At 52.9% G+C, this 17470-nt stretch overlaps 1 protein-coding gene and 1 pseudogene across 1 annotated transcript; one reads left to right on the top strand and one right to left on the bottom strand.

Annotated features, from left to right (window-relative positions):
- Positions 1-488: 488 nt before the first annotated feature.
- Positions 489-1424, bottom strand: LOC147647239 (olfactory receptor 14J1-like). The gene has a single exon (XM_086872593.1). It carries the CDS (start codon positions 1422-1424, stop codon positions 489-491), a length of 936 nt encoding a protein of 311 aa, XP_086728719.1.
- A 13236-nt stretch (positions 1425-14660) lies between these two features.
- Positions 14661-17470, top strand: part of LOC147647240 (uncharacterized) — a 30453-nt pseudogene continuing 27643 nt past the window's right edge.

Consider the following 17470-nt stretch of genomic DNA (forward strand, 5'->3'; position numbering starts at 1 on the left):
GTCCCTGCTGCAGCCCCGGCACTGCCACCCCCAGGGCTGTGCCCGGCCCCGAGAGCACTCAGGCCCTGCAGCAACACCAGGGCCAGGAGGGCAGCGGGGCAGTGGCACGGGAGCAGCACTGGCAACACCAAGTGCTGCTGCTCCTGGGCACAGCTGCTGTGCCAGCACTGATCTGCCCCCAGCTCTGCACACAGACACTGCTGCTGCAGCTCCAGAGAAGGGAACAAAAGGGGCATCTCTGGAGAAAACTTTGCTGTGAGATTCTTTCGTTCATTTAAAGCCACCAAGAGCACAGCCCCTCATTGTCACAGTGTGTGGGCACAGGGAAGGTGGAGAGAAACAAAATGAGAAATGGCACAAAACAATGACATTTTATTGAAGACAATTTTAAAACATAAAACTAAGTAAAAGAACCTCCTAAATGAAACCACCAAGAAGTATCAAAGATAAGTTTTATTACAAGTTATTTACAGGAATTGGCCAGCAGTTTAATGTTTCTGAAATGATCCAGTCATCAGTGTCCACACTGCAGCCTTGAGCTCCTGGTTCCTCAGGCTGTAGATGAGGGGGTTCAGGACTGGAGGCACCACTGAGTACAGAACTGACACTGCCAGATCCAGGGATGGGGAGGAGATGGAGGGGGGCTTCAAATGAGCAAATGAGGCGGTACTGATAAACAGAGAGACCACAGCCAGGTGAGGGAGGCAGGTGGAAAAGGCTTTGTGCCTTTGTCCCTGCTCAGAGGGGATCCTCAGCACAGCCCTGAAGATCTGCACATAGGAGAAAACAATGAACACAAAACAGACAAATACCAAACAGACACTGACTGCAATGAGCCCAAGTTCCCTGAGGTTTGAATGTGAACAGGACAGTTTGAGGATCTGTGGGATTTCACAGAAGAACTGGCCCAGGGCATTGCCCTGGCACAGGGGCAGGGAAAATGTATTGGCCGTGTGCAGCAGTGAATAGAGAAAGGCACTGGCCCAGGCAGCTGCTGCCATGTGGGCACAAGCTCTGCTGCCCAGGAGGGTCCCGTAGTGCAGGGGTTTGCAGATGGACACGTAGCGGTCGTAGCACATGATGGTCAGCAGGGAAAGCTCTGCTGAGATGAAGAACAGAAAGAAAAATACTTGTGCAACACATCCTGTGTAGGAGATGTCTCTGGTGTCCCAGAGGGAATTGTGCATGGCTTTGGGCACAGTGGTGCAGATGGAGCCCAGGTCAGTGAGGGCCAGGTTGAGCAGGAAGAAGAACATGGGGCTGTGCAGGTGGTGGCTGCAGGCTACGGCGCTGATGATGAGGCCGTTGCCCAGGAGGGCAGCCAGGGAGATGCCCAGGAAGAGGCAGAAGTGCAGGAGCTGCAGCTGCCGCGTGTCTGCCAATGCCAGCAGGAGGAAGTGGCTGATGGAGCTGCTGTTGGACATTTCTTCACTCTGGCCATGGAGTCCTGTTGAAAGAGGAGACAGTGACAAGTCAGGGGAGACTTTGCTGAGCAATGTCCATGTCCCTTCTCCCAGCCCGGCTCCTGCTGCTCTGTACCACCCAATTTTCCTTTTCTCAGAGCCCTTCCTTCAGCCCCGTGCCTGGAGCTCTGCTGGGATCTGGCCTTGTTGCTGTGATGAGCAGGGGCTCTGCCCATGGACAGTGAGGAGTGAGCTCTGCTCTGCAGCAGTGGGGTCTTGGGAATGGGGTCAGGGGCCAGTCCTGGGGTTGGACTGCATCAGACCAAACTGCTCCTGAGGCAGAGGAGCCTGGCAGCATCTCCTGTCCCAGGGCTCAGGAATGGTGACAGCCAAAGGCAGTTTGAGAGGGTTTGGGTGTGCCCAGAGAGATCAGAGAGAAATGTGCAATGCAGGAGCATTGGCTGTAACTCAGTGGAGGGTGCAGGGAGCTGCTCTGTTACTCCATCTGTCCCCAGATGCCCTTTCTAAGATCGAGGGCAGGCACTGTGTTCCCCTGGAAATCCGCCTGACACAGCTGAGAGCAGAGGGACCCACAGCAAAGCAAACTGGTTCAGCCTTTCTCAGAGTCTCAGCCCCACTCCTGGCCAAGGACACTCCTGTCCCCAGTGTCCCCTGGAGACAGCTGACAGCTTGGGTGGCATCCCAAGGACACACCAAGGGTCCTGTCCATGGCACTGCTGGAGGAGAGTCGGGTCATTCCCAGCCTGCCAGCCTGCCCTGCCCAGAGCTCCTGGGGCAGAGGGAGCTGGGACATCCCATTGCTGTGCCCAGCCTGCACAGGAGGAGCCCAAGGGCTGGGCCTGCCCCTGCAGCTGGAGCTGCCATTCCCAGAGAGCTGTCAGCAATGCCAGGAGCACCTGGGCAAGGCAAGGAGAGAGAGCCAGGCCCTGAGGAAAAGCCTTTCCTTGCCCAGCCCTGCCCAGCCCCTGCCAGGCAGCAGCAGTGCAGGACAATCACCCTCAGGCATTTGCATTGAGACATTTGCTGCATCTTGGCATGGGGATCTGTATAAAAGTAATCATGGAATAGTTAATTTGGGAAAAGACTTTAAACTTTAAACTTTAAACTAAAATCCCAGCACAGCTTGGTGCCACTTTCCCCCCACTGCCTGCCCAGGGCTCTGCTGCCTGGAGCTGTCCCTGCCAGCAGCTGCTGCCCTGTGCCCAGGGCTGGACCCTGCCAGCACTGCCCAAATCCAGCCCAGCCCTGGGGGCTCAGCTCTGCCCTGCAGAGCCCTCCCAGCTCAGAGCACTGCCCAGGGGAAGCTCTGGCTCTGCAGGCTCTGATGGCAATGGCAGAGCAACCCTGAAGAGGCAGGAAAAGCGACACTGATGCTGCCTGGAAGGGGCCCAGTGCTGATTTCTGTCACTGCCTGGTTAAGATTTGAGAATTTTCTTTTTTTAATTTATCGCAACCTGTCACAAGAGGTTGAATAGAGAAATGAAATGAGAGCTGAATATCAATGTGCAATTTCCCATCCAGGCATCCCAGAGCATTAGATTAAAAAAGCAGGATCTTCGCTTTTATGCAGCCCCTGTATAATTTACTTGGTGTAGTCCATGGGCAGAATGGCTGAAAGCACATTAGCAATCTCCTGTGAACCTACTGATCACTAAAAGTGTCTCAGGGACTTGTCAAAATTTGTATTACCTTTATAATTCAGAATACCTTTAATATTTTAAAATTAAGAAATAAAAAGAAACAATAATAATAAATTATTATAAAATAATTTAATATTTATCCTCCTCCTCCCTGTCATTCTGAAATAGTAGGAAACTGAATACAAAGTCTTAGGAAATTTCCTCATTTTTATCAAAATCCTTGTCTTGGAAATATTCCATGACAGATCAGAAACCATCAGCAGGTCAGAGCTTCAGGAGCATTCACCTCCCCTCCACCAGAAATACTCAGAGCTGTACTCACAGGGTCTGTAGGCACTGGCATGTTCCAGCTTGAGGAGATGCCTCCAGGAGCTGCAGCTGCATTGTCCTGCAGCCAGAGGCTTCCTGTGTCAAGGGCTGGCAGGGATTCTGCCCCAGGCACTTCTCAGCCCCTTCCCAGCCCTGACTGATTGAAGCTCTCTGTGCCTCTGGGCTGTGCCCAGGGTGGCTGCAGGCAGTGCCCCAGCCCTGCTGGGCTGGCAGAAGAGCTGCTCAGCAAGAGAAATGTGCTTTTGAAGCTCTTCTTGGTTTCCAGGAGCTGCCTCTGTGCCAGGAGCCCGGCCCCGCTCAGCAGCACAGACACAGCAGCAGGACTTTAATGAGCCTCTTGGGGCTTTGTGCTGAGGCCCTGAACATCAGTCCCTGACAGGGAGGGGAAGAAAGCTCTCAAGAACTCCAAGTCAGAATCCAACTCCAAAGTTTCTTTCACTTTTAATGGGTCCCACTGAGGGATGTGACTGAGAAAGTGTCCCCAGGCCCCAGGCAGAGCAGAGAACTGGAGGCACTGATGACAGCTGGGGACAAAGAGAAGCCAAGGCTTGGTGCCCTGGGCCACAGCAGCCAATGCTGTGCCAGCAAGGGCTGTGAGGAGACACCTTGTCCTGAGGCCCTGGGGCCTCCTGGCACAGCCCCAGCAAGGCTGGCCACTGTCACCCCCTTGGCCTGCCCTCAGCATCCCCCCTAGCCCACATGCCAGTGGCCTCAGGGATCTGCTGGAAGGAGTCCCTGAGGAGCCTTGCTCAGGAATGGCCCTGGGGGGCTCCTTCATGCTCCCAGGGACTGCAGCTTTTTCAAAGGACTTTGGCTTTTGCCTTGGAGTCTCTGAGAGCTTTGTGCAATCCTGGCCTCCAATTATCTGCTGTAATTAGTCCCTTGAGAGCCTTTGTCAGTAACAACACTCAGTGGGGCTCATTAATGCTTCAAGGTACTTCAGGTTCTTAAGGCACTTTCCTTTTTCCTTCCCACCCTGAGTCTCTGAGAAGTTTGTGCAATCCTGGCCCCAATTATCTGCTTTAACGAGTCCCTTGGGAGCTTTGCATTGACACTCAGTGGGGCTCATCAATACTTTGAGATACTCAGGGCTTTTCCAGCTACTTTGGATTTTCCTTTCCACACTGAGTCTCTGGGAGGTTTTTGTGCAATCCTGGCCTCCAGTTCTCTCCTCCAAGGAGTCCATGAGGAGCCTGTGTTGGGGATGGGCCTCAGTGGCACCCATTAATGCCTGGAGACACTTTGGGTCTTTCCTTGACCTTGACTCTTGGAAAGGTTTGTGCAATCTCCTCTCAGGCCCTGACATTCAAGGGCTCAGCTCCAAATGCACCACGGGGCTCATTAGGATCAAGCAAGTCCTAACAAACCATGGCTGTGCCTTGATTTCCCTCTGGTCTGGTGCAGTTCTTAGGAAAGTTTCCTACAATAGTTCTGGAGAAATAGTTCAAAGAACTTCTAAGAAATATGTATTCCTATTTTAAAGGGTGTCTTTTATTCCTGTTCTCTTTAGAGCAGAGGTGATTGCAGCATTCAGTGATGGATATTGATCCAGGGTCTCTCCTAAGGAGGTGTGGCCAGGTCAGAGAAGCTGTGCCTTGAGGTCTGACCCAGTGGGGACAACCTTGCTCCACATTCCCCAGCCCCATCCTGTCTCTCCTCACTCCCCTGGGACCTGCTTTGCTCACAGAACTGGCTGCACTCAGGCAAAGAGGGGTTTTCCTTCTTTGATTTTAGCAATCTAAAACTGCTGAGTTTCCCCATGGAAAACAGACACCCTCCTCAAGTGTGTGCCAAGCCCAAGGTGCCACCAAGGAGGTTCCCCTTCCCCAAGGCAGAACCACACAAGGAATGTTTCAGACACACAGGGAGTTCTACAATAAACACAACCCCAGAGTTGTCTGAAGGCAGAATTAGAGCAGCTGCTGAAGGACAGACAAGCTTTGAACTCCTTGCAGCTGAAAGCACCAAGTGGGTTGTTGGGAGGTATGTGAGTGAGGCAAGAGTGAGGGAAGGGAAATGCAGAGAGCCCTGGAAGTGTTTCTGTGCAGACAGGCTGCTGCAAGAGCAGTGTTGGACTTCTCTGGGGGGAACTGTGAGGGAGGTTGGGGCAGAGTGACCTCCCCAGTGACCTCGAGATGTCACACAGCCACCAGGGATGTCACAGCCCACTCAGTGGTGTCACACAACCTGCTCTGGGAAGTCACACCACCATTCTGTGATGTCACATCTCTTCCTATATGCCACAAAACCACCTTGTGATGTCACATATCCTCCTGTGATATCACACAGCAACATTTGATGTCATAGCTCACTCTGTGATGTCACAGTCAGTATTGTGATGTCATACAACCTGTCCTGAGATGTCACATGGCTCTTCTATGATGTCATTGCCCACTTTAGGATTTCATATCACAACCATGTGGTGTCACAGTCTGCTCAGTGATACCACAACCCTCTCTGTGATATTCTTTATCTAACCTCTGGTGTCATAGTCGTCTCTGTGATGTCACAGCCCACTAAGTGATATCACCCAGACCATGCTGTGATGTCATGCAGCCACACTACAATGTCACAACCTGCTCTGTGATGTCACACAGTCCCCTCTATGACGCTGTAGCTGCTCAGTGACCTCACACAACAAACTCTGGGATGTCACAGCCCCAGCTGTGACCACACACAACCCACTCGGAGCTGTCACACAGCCCCTTTCTGACATCACAGCTGCTCTGGGGCTCCAGGACACAGCCACAGAGGTGCTGCTGTGACACAGCCCCCTCTGGCACATCCCACAGCCCCTGCCAGTGCTGAGCCCCTGGCAGCTCTGTCTGGGCCTGCTCTCTGTGTCCCTGAGCTGCCCTGGCAGGGCCCCAGCCCTGCTGGGCTGTGCTCAGGAGCTGCTCCTGGCCAGAGCTGTCTCTCTGCAGCGCTGCCCTTGCCAGGAGCTGCCTCTGGGCCAGGAGCCCGGCCCAGCTCAGCAGCACAGACACAGCACCAGCACTTTCATCACCCTCTCGGGCCTTTGGGGCTCTTGGCATCACACTCAGTCCCTCAGAGTGTGCTCCAGAAACTCCTCAAGAGCTCCAAGTCAGATGGAAACACTGAAGTTTCTTGTAGTTGAAATGAGAGACACGAGTGAGAAAGCGTCCCCAGGTTCCAGGCAGAGCAGAAGACTGGAGGCCCTGATGGCAGCTGGGGACAAGCAAGGGAAAGGTGTCTGTGGTGCTGAGCAAAGCTGGATGTGTTTCAGGAATGGCAAGGGCCAAGGGCTGAGCCCCAGCCCCTGGCAAGGCAGATGCTGTCCCTCCCTCATTGCTCAGGGCTCTTCCCGGGCCACTGGCATGTGGGGATGTGCAATGTCAAGGGCAGCACCATGGGGCGGCCCCTGCCAGGCTGCTGAGCAGGGACAAGGAGGCAATGAGGCCCCAGGGCTGCCAGGGTCACTTGTCCCCTGCTGGCCTCAGGCCCAGGGCCAGCAGCCATGGCCAAAGGGCTGCACAAGTTGCCTCTGGCAGGGCCTTGCAGCTTCACAGCCCATCCCCGTGCCCTCTCCTGAGGGCCAGCCAGGCTGCGGCAGCGGCACTGACCTCACAGCCATCACCATTGCAGCCATGTCCCCTGGGCCTGGCTCTCCCCTTTCCTCTGCCCCTGCCTTGTCTCTGCTGGCATGAAGAGTTTGTTCATTATTATCTTGTCCCCAAGGTGTGGGGCCAATTGCTTCCCAGTCAGGCTCCTGGAGCAGCAGTGGCTTTTCAGAGCCCAGCCAGAAATGAGCCCTGAAGCAGCAGCTCTGCAGCGCTGGCCACCAGGCCGGGGTGCCAAGGGAGCCTTCTGGCCATGGCCTGGAAGCAGCTGCTGCTGCCAAGGTGCCTTTGGTGCCTCAGGCTGTCCCTGGCACAGCTCCCAGCACGGCACTCTGCACTTGTGCCCGAGCCCTTCCCTGGCTTGGGGCTGGCCTGGGGCTTTTCCTGCAGCAGGATCTGCCCTGGCCATGGCACAGGAAAGGCAGTTCCTGCTGGAGCAGGAGGCTGAGCCTGGAATGGGCTCAAACAACTCCAGCAAGGCCCTGTTCACCTCAAAATTGCTCCCTAGAGCACCATAGTCTAATAATTGTTATAGCTCCTCTAGTCTGGAGTAAATAACTCTTGTTCATTATTTACTCTGTGCTGTAAATAAATCCTTCTCTCTAATCATGATCAGAATCAATTGTAGCTGTATTTATATCAATATCTCTGGTATACCATTGTTAATTCTGTGGGACAAATTGCATTACGGTTCAGTTCCACCTGTCAAATATTTACACATAAACCTTTGACAAACACTGGGGCTGGGATTGAATCCAGCTGCTTTCAGTCTCCTCTCTTAGAAAAAATTTAAGAGTCGAGGCATCCCAGTGGGGTTTGAGGATCCCTGGTGGCTGTTGGGTGTCATTTCTCCACCTCATGACTCAGCAGGAATTTCTCCAATAAAGAAATAAAGCTTTAGCCTGAAGCTCCCACTCTGTCCATGACAGGAAGCCCTGGGAGTATCTGTGAAATCCCGGCTCTTTGGCAGCCTGGGGACTCCTGGGAGGTCTCTGTGTAGCCCCAGGGAGTGCCTGTGACATTGCGGCTCCTGAATAGCCTGGAGACACTTGGAATGTTGCCATGGAGCCCATCTGAGGGCCTGCAACAAATCTGAAATGTAGTAGGCAACCATCACAGGACCTGTTGCTATGGTCAGTCCCTCGGCAGCTCCATGGAGACCCCATGTCAGGGGTGGTTGCCATGGACACCAGCTCAGGCCTGAAGCCAGAGCCCATTGCCATGGCAACCATTTGCAGTCCCATCCCCAGGCTCATGGGATCCCAGAGCCACAGAATTGGCTGAGTTGGGAGGGAGCCATGGGGATCCTCCAGTCCAACTGCTGGCCCTGCACAGGACACCCCAACAATCCCAGCCTGGGCCTGGCAGCGCTGGCCAAACGCTGCTGGAGCTCAGCCAGCCCTGGAGCTGGGAGCCTTCCCTGGGGAGCCTGTTCAGTGCCCCAGCAGCCTCGCGGGAAAAACCTTTTCCTCACATCCAGCCTAAACCTGCCCGCCTCAGCTCCAGCCGCTCCCTCCACTCCTGTCCCTGGGCACCAGAGGGAAGAGGTTCCCGCAGCCCCCAGCCAGGGACCCGCTCCCAAGGCTGCTGCCATGGCAACCAGGCCTGGCACCAGCTGGGATGCTCGGTTTCCACGGGCTGGGCTTCAGGAATGGCATTCCCCAATTTCCTGCTCCTGCTGAAACCGTGCTGCCGCTCTCTTCCCTCCCACCTCCCATGGAAAGCACAAAAGGCAAAGATCCCAGGCTGGGATAAGAACAATTTATTGAGAACAGCAACGAGATAAGGCAAAAAGAGGAACAGAAACAATTTTGGTAACAGAAAGGATAAGACAAACCATTCACAGGGAAAACTAACACACCACCAACTGGCTCTTCCTGGACATGCATTTCCTCCTGCCAGGAAAGGACACCCTTCTACTCTGGTGAGAGAGAGGGAGTCCTCTTCCTGCCCCTGGCAATGACCTGAGATGGGTTTGAATATAACGAAAGGTCCATGGCCAGACCCTCATGTTCTTTGATCCCACATCATGACATTGCCATGGGCAGGAAAAGGTACAGGTGTCTTCCCAGCATGGATCACAGGGAACATGGATCACCAGGTCTCTTCCCAGTGTGGATTCTCCATGGGCGGATGAAGCTGGAGCAGTGCACAAAGCCCTTCCTGCACTTCGGGTACTCGCAAGACTTCCCTTACCGGTGCCTCCGTTGGTGTCTGGTCAAGTTAGAGCTGACTGAGAAGCTCTTCCCACACTGGGGACACTCAAAGGGCCTCTCCCCAGTGTGGATGCGCCGGTGGGTGATGAGGTCGCAGTTTCGCTTGAAGCCCTCCCCACAGTCAAGGCAGCGGAAGGGCCTCTCATCCGTGTGAATCCGCTGGTGCTGGAGGAGATTGGATCTGCTCTGAAACCTCTTCCCACACTCAGGACACTCATAGGGCCTCTCCCCAGTGTGGATGCGTCGGTGGATGATGAGTTGGGACCTCCAGCTGAAGCCCTTCCCACATTGCCCACACTCGTAGGGCCATTCCCCAGTGTGGATCATCTGGTGGCAGATCAGGCTGTTGCTCTGGCTGAAGCTCTTCCCACACTCCAAGCACTTGTAGGGCTTCTCCCCATCCTGAAGCTGCTCATGGACCACCAGCTCAGAGCCCCGGCTGGATCTCTGCCCACCTTCCCGGCACAGGGTGGGTCTTTCCTCCTCAGAGCACCCTGGGCTGGGTTTGGAGCCCCTCCTCCTGTGGGATCTCTGGGGATTTTCCTCCCTGTTTGATTCCTCCACTGTGGAGCCGCTCAAAACAACCTCTTCCACGAGGTTCTGCTGCAGGGATTTGTCCTCCCTGGTCTCCATCCTCAGCTCCTTGTCTGGGGGAGGAAGGACAAGGAGAGGATGGGATTTGCCTCCATGCCAGAGGGAAGGGGAAGGAGATCCCCCCAGTGCGTCCCCAGCAGGACGGCGTCGGCAGCGGGGTTGTCCTGCAGCCAGGGGCCCTGCTGGGCTGGGAGATGGAGCTGGAGAGAGGGGGAAAGGGGCACTGACTTCCTCCTCACCTGCCTTGGTGTCCTGGGAGATCTTCCTCTTCCTCACAGCTTGCTTCTCCATCCAGCCAAGGTTTGGGATTGGAAACTCCTGGTTTGAGAGAAAACAAGGAATGAGCACATTGAGTTTGATGGTCCCTCTTCCCAAGCCCATCTCTAGAAGTCACCCGGGCCTCTGACGTGACTTAGTTTGAAAGGAGTTTGCTAAGGAAGGCAGAAATCACCACTGAAATGGATAAAAAATATAAGTATCCCATCCCCTCCGAATTATTATAATCTTGAAACCAAAGTGCTCTCAGGTAACAATATGGGAAAAGGAATATAAGTTCTTTACTAAAGAAAGGAAAATGAAAATGCAGCAGTACAAAAAAACCCCAACAAAACGAACAAAAAGCAACGCACCAACAGAGTCAGGATACAACCTTACACCCCATTTGTCAGGGTGTTGGTAGCAGTCTGATTAAATGGTGGCTGCAGTCCTCCTGGAGAAACAGATGTGGTTCTGTTGAAGCAATGATCCCATAGAAGATTGTAGCTTACCTCAGAAGTTCTGGTGCTGTAGATGGGTCTGGTCTCTCCTCTGGGAATCCAGTGGACAAAGACTACCTCTGGTGTTCTGATTCCAAGATTATATCCAGTCAGGAATGCTTGGCTCCTCCCCCTGGGTGGAGCATCTCCCAATGGGATGATGTCATTTTATCATTCCTGCAGTGAGACTCAATAGCCCATTAACAGAAGATATCTCCCTGGAGGAAGGATGGGTGGTGGAAGAGATAAAGAACACTGCCCCACCTGGTTTTAACAGCTGGCCCATTAACAGAAGACATCCCCCAGTTATGAGGGATGGGTGATGAAAGAGATAAAGAAAACTGCTTTACCTGGTTTTAACAGATGGTGATAGAATACATACTTTTGGTTACAACTTGCATTGCAACCCAAGACATGGGGTCCATATAAACCTCCCAAACACCAGGACTTAGCCCTGAAAATGCCTCCCAGGTGTTCCCCATCTCTGGTCTCCCTCCTTTGGTGTTCAGGGGTTCCTCCCTGTCCCAGCTGCTGGGGTTCATGCTTGTACTGGGGGTCCCCTGTCTACTCGGTCCCTGACCTCTTCAGGCTCCTGGGAGTGCCAGGAATCCAAAAAGTTCCCCCATTTCCACTCAGCTTTGGAGTTCTTCATTCTTCAAACATCCCCCCCAAAAAACCCAATCCAGGGACACCCCAGAATATCTGGGCAGAGCTCCCCCTCCCCGGGCACTTCTGGGATGGGGGGTGATGATCCCATAGGTGGGGGGCCTGTGAATTCAGGGAGTGCTTGACCTTGTGGTTCTTTCTCCTTTCCCTGATCCTCCTTTGTCCCTCCTTCAGGCTGAAGAAGCTGCTCAAGGAGTCAGAAGCAAAACTCCAAGTCTATTGGAGCTTCAATCAGCCCAGCTGAGGGCAGGGACTGCCAAAGGCTCCCCAGGGACTGGTGAGAACAGATCCTGGAGGCCAGGATTGCCGAGAGCCAAAGGCTCTGAGCAGGGAACTGCAATGCTGAGCCAGGCCTGGCTGGGTTGGAGGAAGCAGAAAGGCCAAGCCCTGAGCCCAGGCCTGGCCCAGCAGGGCCTGTCCCTCACAGGTGGCTCAAGGCTCTTTGTGGGGCAGTGGGATGTGAGGGGCAGCAAGGACAAATGCCATAAACCTGTGTGACACTCCAGATCCTTATGGAAACATTGGGTCAGTGTGACACCATGGGAAGTTGTGGAACCAAGGGGATCATTGTGGCACTCATGGGCCCATGGAACCAAGGGACCAGTGGGACACTGTGGGGCCTTATGGAAACAAGAGGTCACTGTGAGCCTGCAGGGCTTTAACACCCCAGAACACTTCAATGCTGGTGGTAACCAAAGGTTCCTGTGCTTGAATTTGGTGCACAGGAGAAACAACAACCAGATCTTCTCAGCATGGACAGATGCAAAGAATATTCTTGGTAGGAAGGGACCCACAAGGACCATCAAGTCCAGCTCTTAAGATAATGGCCCCAGAAGGATCAAACCCACAACCTTGGTGATACTGGTACCATGCTCTGACCAACTGAGCTAAGAAGTCAAAATGACACAAAATTCTACTGGCAAAATATAGACAGTCAAGAAATTTTGGCAAAGGGTTTAATACAACATCCAACTGCACAAAGAACTCTTACCATAGCATTAACTTTGCAAACTTAGCTCATTTAACCTAAAAAGTGTTAACCCTTAAGATGTTATCTATCCAAAAATGTTCCAGATACATAGGATTAGAAGGAGAAGAAATAGAAAACAGAAGGACAGAAGATCTACAGAAAAACACTTCCAGGATGATCCCAGTCACTCCCACTACAATCTCAGTCACCCCCAGTATGAGCTGTTGCACACAGCCACCCCCAGTATGGTTCCAGTCACACCCAGGCCCTCCCAGTATGATTCCAGTTATGGCTAGAGTGACTCCCTGTCATTCCCAAGATGGGCCCAGTTGTTCCCAGTCACCTCTAGTATGGTTCCAGTCCCAGCCAGCCCCTTTTCAGTCACTCCCAGTATGATCCCAGCTAGTTCCAGTAGGATCCCAGTATGACCCCAGCATGGGCACAGCTGCTCCCAGGATTATCCAGTGTGGTTCCAGTTGTTCCCATTTACCTGCACTGTGGTTTCAGTCTCTCCCAGTCTATCCCAGTTGCTCTCAATCACTCCTCAGGTGTTTCCAGCCTGATCCCAGTTGCTCCCAGCCAGTCCCAGTCACGCTGAGTGCAGTCCCAGCTGCTGCCAGTATGGTCCCAGTCTTACCCAGCATGGCCCAACTGCTCCCACTGTGATCCCAGTAGGATGCCAGTTACCCTCAGGATGGTTCCAGTTGCTTCCTGTTCCTCCCAGTGTGATTCCAGTTGCACCCAGTTGGCCCCAGTATAGTCCCAGTTGCTCCCCAGATGATCCCAGCTGCTCCCTGCATGGTCCCAGTCATGCCCAGCTGGAGTTGCACCCAGTGTAGACCCTGTCACTCCCAGTTGTTCCCAGTTGTCCCCAGCATGGTTCCCATTGTTCCCAGTGTGTTCCCAGTCATCCCCAGTATGATCACAGAAACTCCCAGTATATCCCAGCTGCCCTCAGCATGTCCATAGCCAGTCCCAGACACTCCTAGTAATTCCAGTTAGGTGCTTGTTATCCCAGTATGATCTCAGGCCCAGTATATCCCAGTCGAACTGGGATTCACTCCCTGAATTCACAGCCACCCCATCCATGGGATCAACACCCCTCTATCCCACAGGTGACCAGGGAGGGGGAGCTCGGCCCAGGTATCCTGGGTGGTTCCTGGGTTGGGTTTTTGGGGGTGATGATTGGAGAATGAAGAACACCAAGGCTGAGAAGAAAATGCCCTTTGGGGGGACATTTAGGGTTCCCAGTGGCAGCTGCTGGCAGAGGCAGCCTGGAGGAGCAGAGCCCTGTGTCCCCCAGGACCCCAAAGTGGGGAGCCCAGAGAGGAGAAGCGCCATGATTTGTGGGACCCTCAATTAAATAGAGAGGGACAGGGTGTCTCCTTGGTCCCCATGCACCCCCAACTAGGGAATAAGGGGAGCAGGGACCATGGGACCCAAAAAACCCCAAACATCCCTAAGTGGGGAGATGGAAATGGGGGGAACTTTTCGAATTCCTGGCACTCACAGCAGCCTGAAGAGGTCAGGGACTGAGTAGATGGGGGATTACCAGTACAAGCGTGACCCCCAGAAGCTGGGACAGGGGGAAACCCTGAACACCAAAAGGGAGAGAACAGAAATGAGGAACTTCTGGAAAGCATTTTCAGGGCCAAATTTTAGTGGTGTATAATTTTTATGGACCCCATGTCCTGGGTTGCAATGCAAGATGTAACCAAAAGCATGTATTCTGTCACCATATGTTAAAAACTAGTGGAGCAGTTTTCATTATCTCCTACATGACCCATCCCTCATAACTGGGGGATATCTTCTGTTAATGGGCCAGCTGTTAAAACCAGGTGGGGCAGTGTTCTTTATCTCTTCCACCACCCATCCTTCCTCCAGGGGGATATCTTCTGTTAATGGGCCATTGAGTCTCACTGCAGGACTGATAAAATGACATCATCCCATTGTGAGATGCTCCACCCAGGGGGAGGAGCCAAACATTCCTGCATGGATATAATCTGAGAATCAGAACACCACAGGCAGTCTTTCTCCAATGGATCCCAGAGGAGAGACCAGACCCATCTACAGCACCGGAACTTCTGAGGTAAGCTACAATCTTCTATGGAATCACTGCTTCAACAGAACCACATCAGTCACTCCAGGAGGACTGCAGCCACCATTTAATCAGACTGCTACCAGCACCCTGACCAACGGGGTGTAAGGTTGTATTCTGACTCTGTTGGTGGGTTGTTTTTTTGTTGTTTGTTTTTTTTTTTTTTTTTTTGTACTGCTACATTTTCATTTTCCTTTCTTTAGTAAATATCTATTATTCCTATTCCCAGATCATTACCTGAGAGCACTTTGATTTCAAGATTATAAGAATTCGGAGGGGATGGGATGTTTACATTTTTATGCATTTCAGTGCAGGTTTCTGCCTTCCTTACCAAACATCTTTCCTTTCAAACCAAGACACCTCAGATGCCCCAATGACTTCTAAAGATGGACTTGGTAAGAAGGACCATCAAACTCCATGTGCTCATTCCTTGTTTTCTCCCAAACCAGGATTTCTCATTCCCAGACCTTGGCCAGATGGAGAAGCAGGCTGTGAGGAAGAGGAAGATGCCATGGGACACCCAGGCAGGTAAGGAGGAAGTCAGTGCCCCTTTCCCCCTCTCTCCTGCTCCATCTCCCAGCCCAGCATGGCCCCCGGCTGCAGGACAACCCCGCTGCCGACGCCGTCCTGCCAGGGACGCACTGCGGGGATCTCCTTCCCCTTCCCTCTGGCACGGAGGCAAATCCCATCCTCTCCTTGTCCTTCCTCCCCCAGACAAGGAGCTGAGGATGGAGACCAGGGAGGACAAATCCCCTCAACAGAAGCTCATGGAACAGGCTGTTTTGAGCAGCTCCACGGCACAGGAATCCAATGGGGAGGAAAATCTTCAGAGATCCTGCAGGAGGAGGGGCTCCAAACCCATCCCAGGGTGCTCTGAGGAGGAAAGACCCACCCTGTGCCAGGAAGGCGGCCAGAGATCCAGCCGGGGCTCTGAGCTGGAGGTCTATGAGCGGCTTCAGGATGGGGAGAAGCGCTACAAGTGCTTGGAGTGTGGGAAGAGCTTCACCCGAAGCAACCAACTGATCCGCCACCAGATGATCCACACTGGGGAATGGGCCTACGAGTGTGGGGAATGTGGGAAGGGCTTCAGCTGCAGCTCCCACCTCATCATCCACCAGCGCATCCACACTGGGGAGAGGCCCTATGAGTGTCCTGAGTGTGGGAAGAGGTTTCAGAGCAGCTCCAATCTCCTCCTGCACCAGCGGATTCACACGGATGAGAGGCCTTTCCGTTGCCCCGACTGTGGGGAGGGCATCAATCGAAACTCCAACCTCATCAGGCACCGACGCATCCACACTGGGGAGAGGCTCTACAAGTGTCCCCAGTGTGGGAAGAGCTTCAGCTGCAGCTCCCACCTCAATACCCATAAACGTATCCACACTGGGGAGAGGCCCTACGAGTGTACCCAGTGTGGGAAGAGCTTCTCAGACAAATCTAACTTGACCAGACACCAACGGAGGCACCAGTAAGGGAAGCCCAGCGAGTGCCCCAAGTGCAGGAAAAGCTTTCTCCACAGCTCCAGCCTCATCCCCCCTTGGAGGACCAAGGTTAGGAGGAGACCTGGTGATCCATGTTCCCTGGGATCCATGCTGGGAAGACACCTGTACCTTTTCCTGCCCGTGGCAAGGACATGATGTGAGATTAAAGAACTTGAGAGTCTGACCATGTCCCTGTCATTATATTCAATCCCCTTTAGGTCATTACCAGGGGCAGGAAAAGGATTCCCTCTCTCTCACCAGAGGAGAAGAGTGTCCTTTCCAGGCAGGAGGAAATATGTGGCAGGGAAGAGGCCGTCCAGTAGTGTTGTCGTTTTCCCTGTAAATAGTTTGGTTTATCCCTTCTGTTACCAAAATTTTTTCTGTTCCTGTTTGTTTTTTATGTCATTGCTGTTCTCAATAAATTGTTCTTTTCCCAGCCCAGGATCTTTGCCTTTTGTGCTTTCCATAGGAGTTGGGAGGGAAGCGAGTGGCAGCAAGGTTTCAGCAGGAAATTGGGGAATGCCATTCCTGAAGCCCAGCCCGGGGAAACCGAGCATCCCAGCTGGTGCCAGGCCTGGTTGCCATGGCAGCAGCCTTGGGAGCGGGTCCCTGGCTGGGGGCTGCGGGAACCTCTTCCCTCTGGTGCCCAGGGACAGGAGTGGAGGGAGCGGCTGGAGCTGAGGCGGTGTCATGGGGTGACTTTATCTTTAAGGTTGTTTTGAGAGCTAAGGAAGTTGATGTTGCTAGGGACTGATGGGAGTCTTTTCTCCTGACCAATTATCGGTCATTACTGGGAATTGACAGCAGTTTTGACCATTGAAAAGTGGGATCAACTTGTGAACGCTACCTTAAGATGTAAAGCCAGAGTACTCTTGTCTCTCTTTGTTTTCTGGCTGTGAAAGGTAACAGAGCTCCAGGCCTCCCGTTCCCTGCCCGCCCATGCGGCTGGGCGGGGGCTGGGCTGAGCCTGCCATGTCTCCCGGTCGGGAGATGGGGCCTGCGGGGCTTGCCCCTGGCTCTGGCCGGGCCAGGCCGGTTCCTGGCTCAGCTGCAGGTTTTGCTGTGACTGAATTCACCTGGGACTGCCGAGTGAAGAAAGAAAGGGGCTCTGAACCTGCGGCGAGCTGAGGCAGCGACTACACTTTCCAGAGCAGCCATGAGGAATCTTCTATCGAAGACAACTCCAGCCGCTGCTCCAGCAGAGATCACAGAACCACTTACAAAAGCCTGGGCAAGATTTTAACCCTTTCATTACCCAGATGAGACTTGCAGATTAATTTTTTTTATCCAGAGAAAGAAAAAGAGAGTAATCAACATGTAAAGAGACTTTATAAAACTATCAGAGACAGTAAAGAAAAGAATTAAGTTTCAGAAGGGGTAGAGAACAAGAAAATGCTTTGTGAGCTGAAATACCTTTCTCTTGAGGCTATGGGAATGGACAATAAGGTCTTGAAAAAACTCCTTTAATTCATGACACAGTATATGGGCAGGAATGGAGTGTTCAAAGTGTGAATTTTGAATAAAAAGTAGAGTGATTGTGATGCAGTGAGGTGCTGGAACAGAGTGAAGCGAAAATTCGAAGCCTTGGGAGGCAATGAGAAACTGTTTTCCAGTAGAGCTCACAAAGACAGATGAAGAAGACTTTTGCCTTTGAATAACTCATCCTTTAAATGCCATCCCTAGACTCATGGCCCATACACACCTCAGAGTGATGTGAA

The sequence above is a fragment of the Cyanistes caeruleus genome, unplaced genomic scaffold (genome assembly GCF_971803275.1).
Source record: "Cyanistes caeruleus unplaced genomic scaffold, bCyaCae1.hap1.1 HAP1_SCAFFOLD_65, whole genome shotgun sequence".
Taxonomy (NCBI): domain Eukaryota; kingdom Metazoa; phylum Chordata; class Aves; order Passeriformes; family Paridae; genus Cyanistes; species Cyanistes caeruleus.

What these genes read in the sequence shown, in the direction of transcription:
- LOC147647239 (XM_086872593.1), bottom strand. Translation starts at nt 1,424, where the DNA reads ATGTCCAACAGCAGCTCCATCAGCCACTTCCTCCTGCTGGCATTGGCA.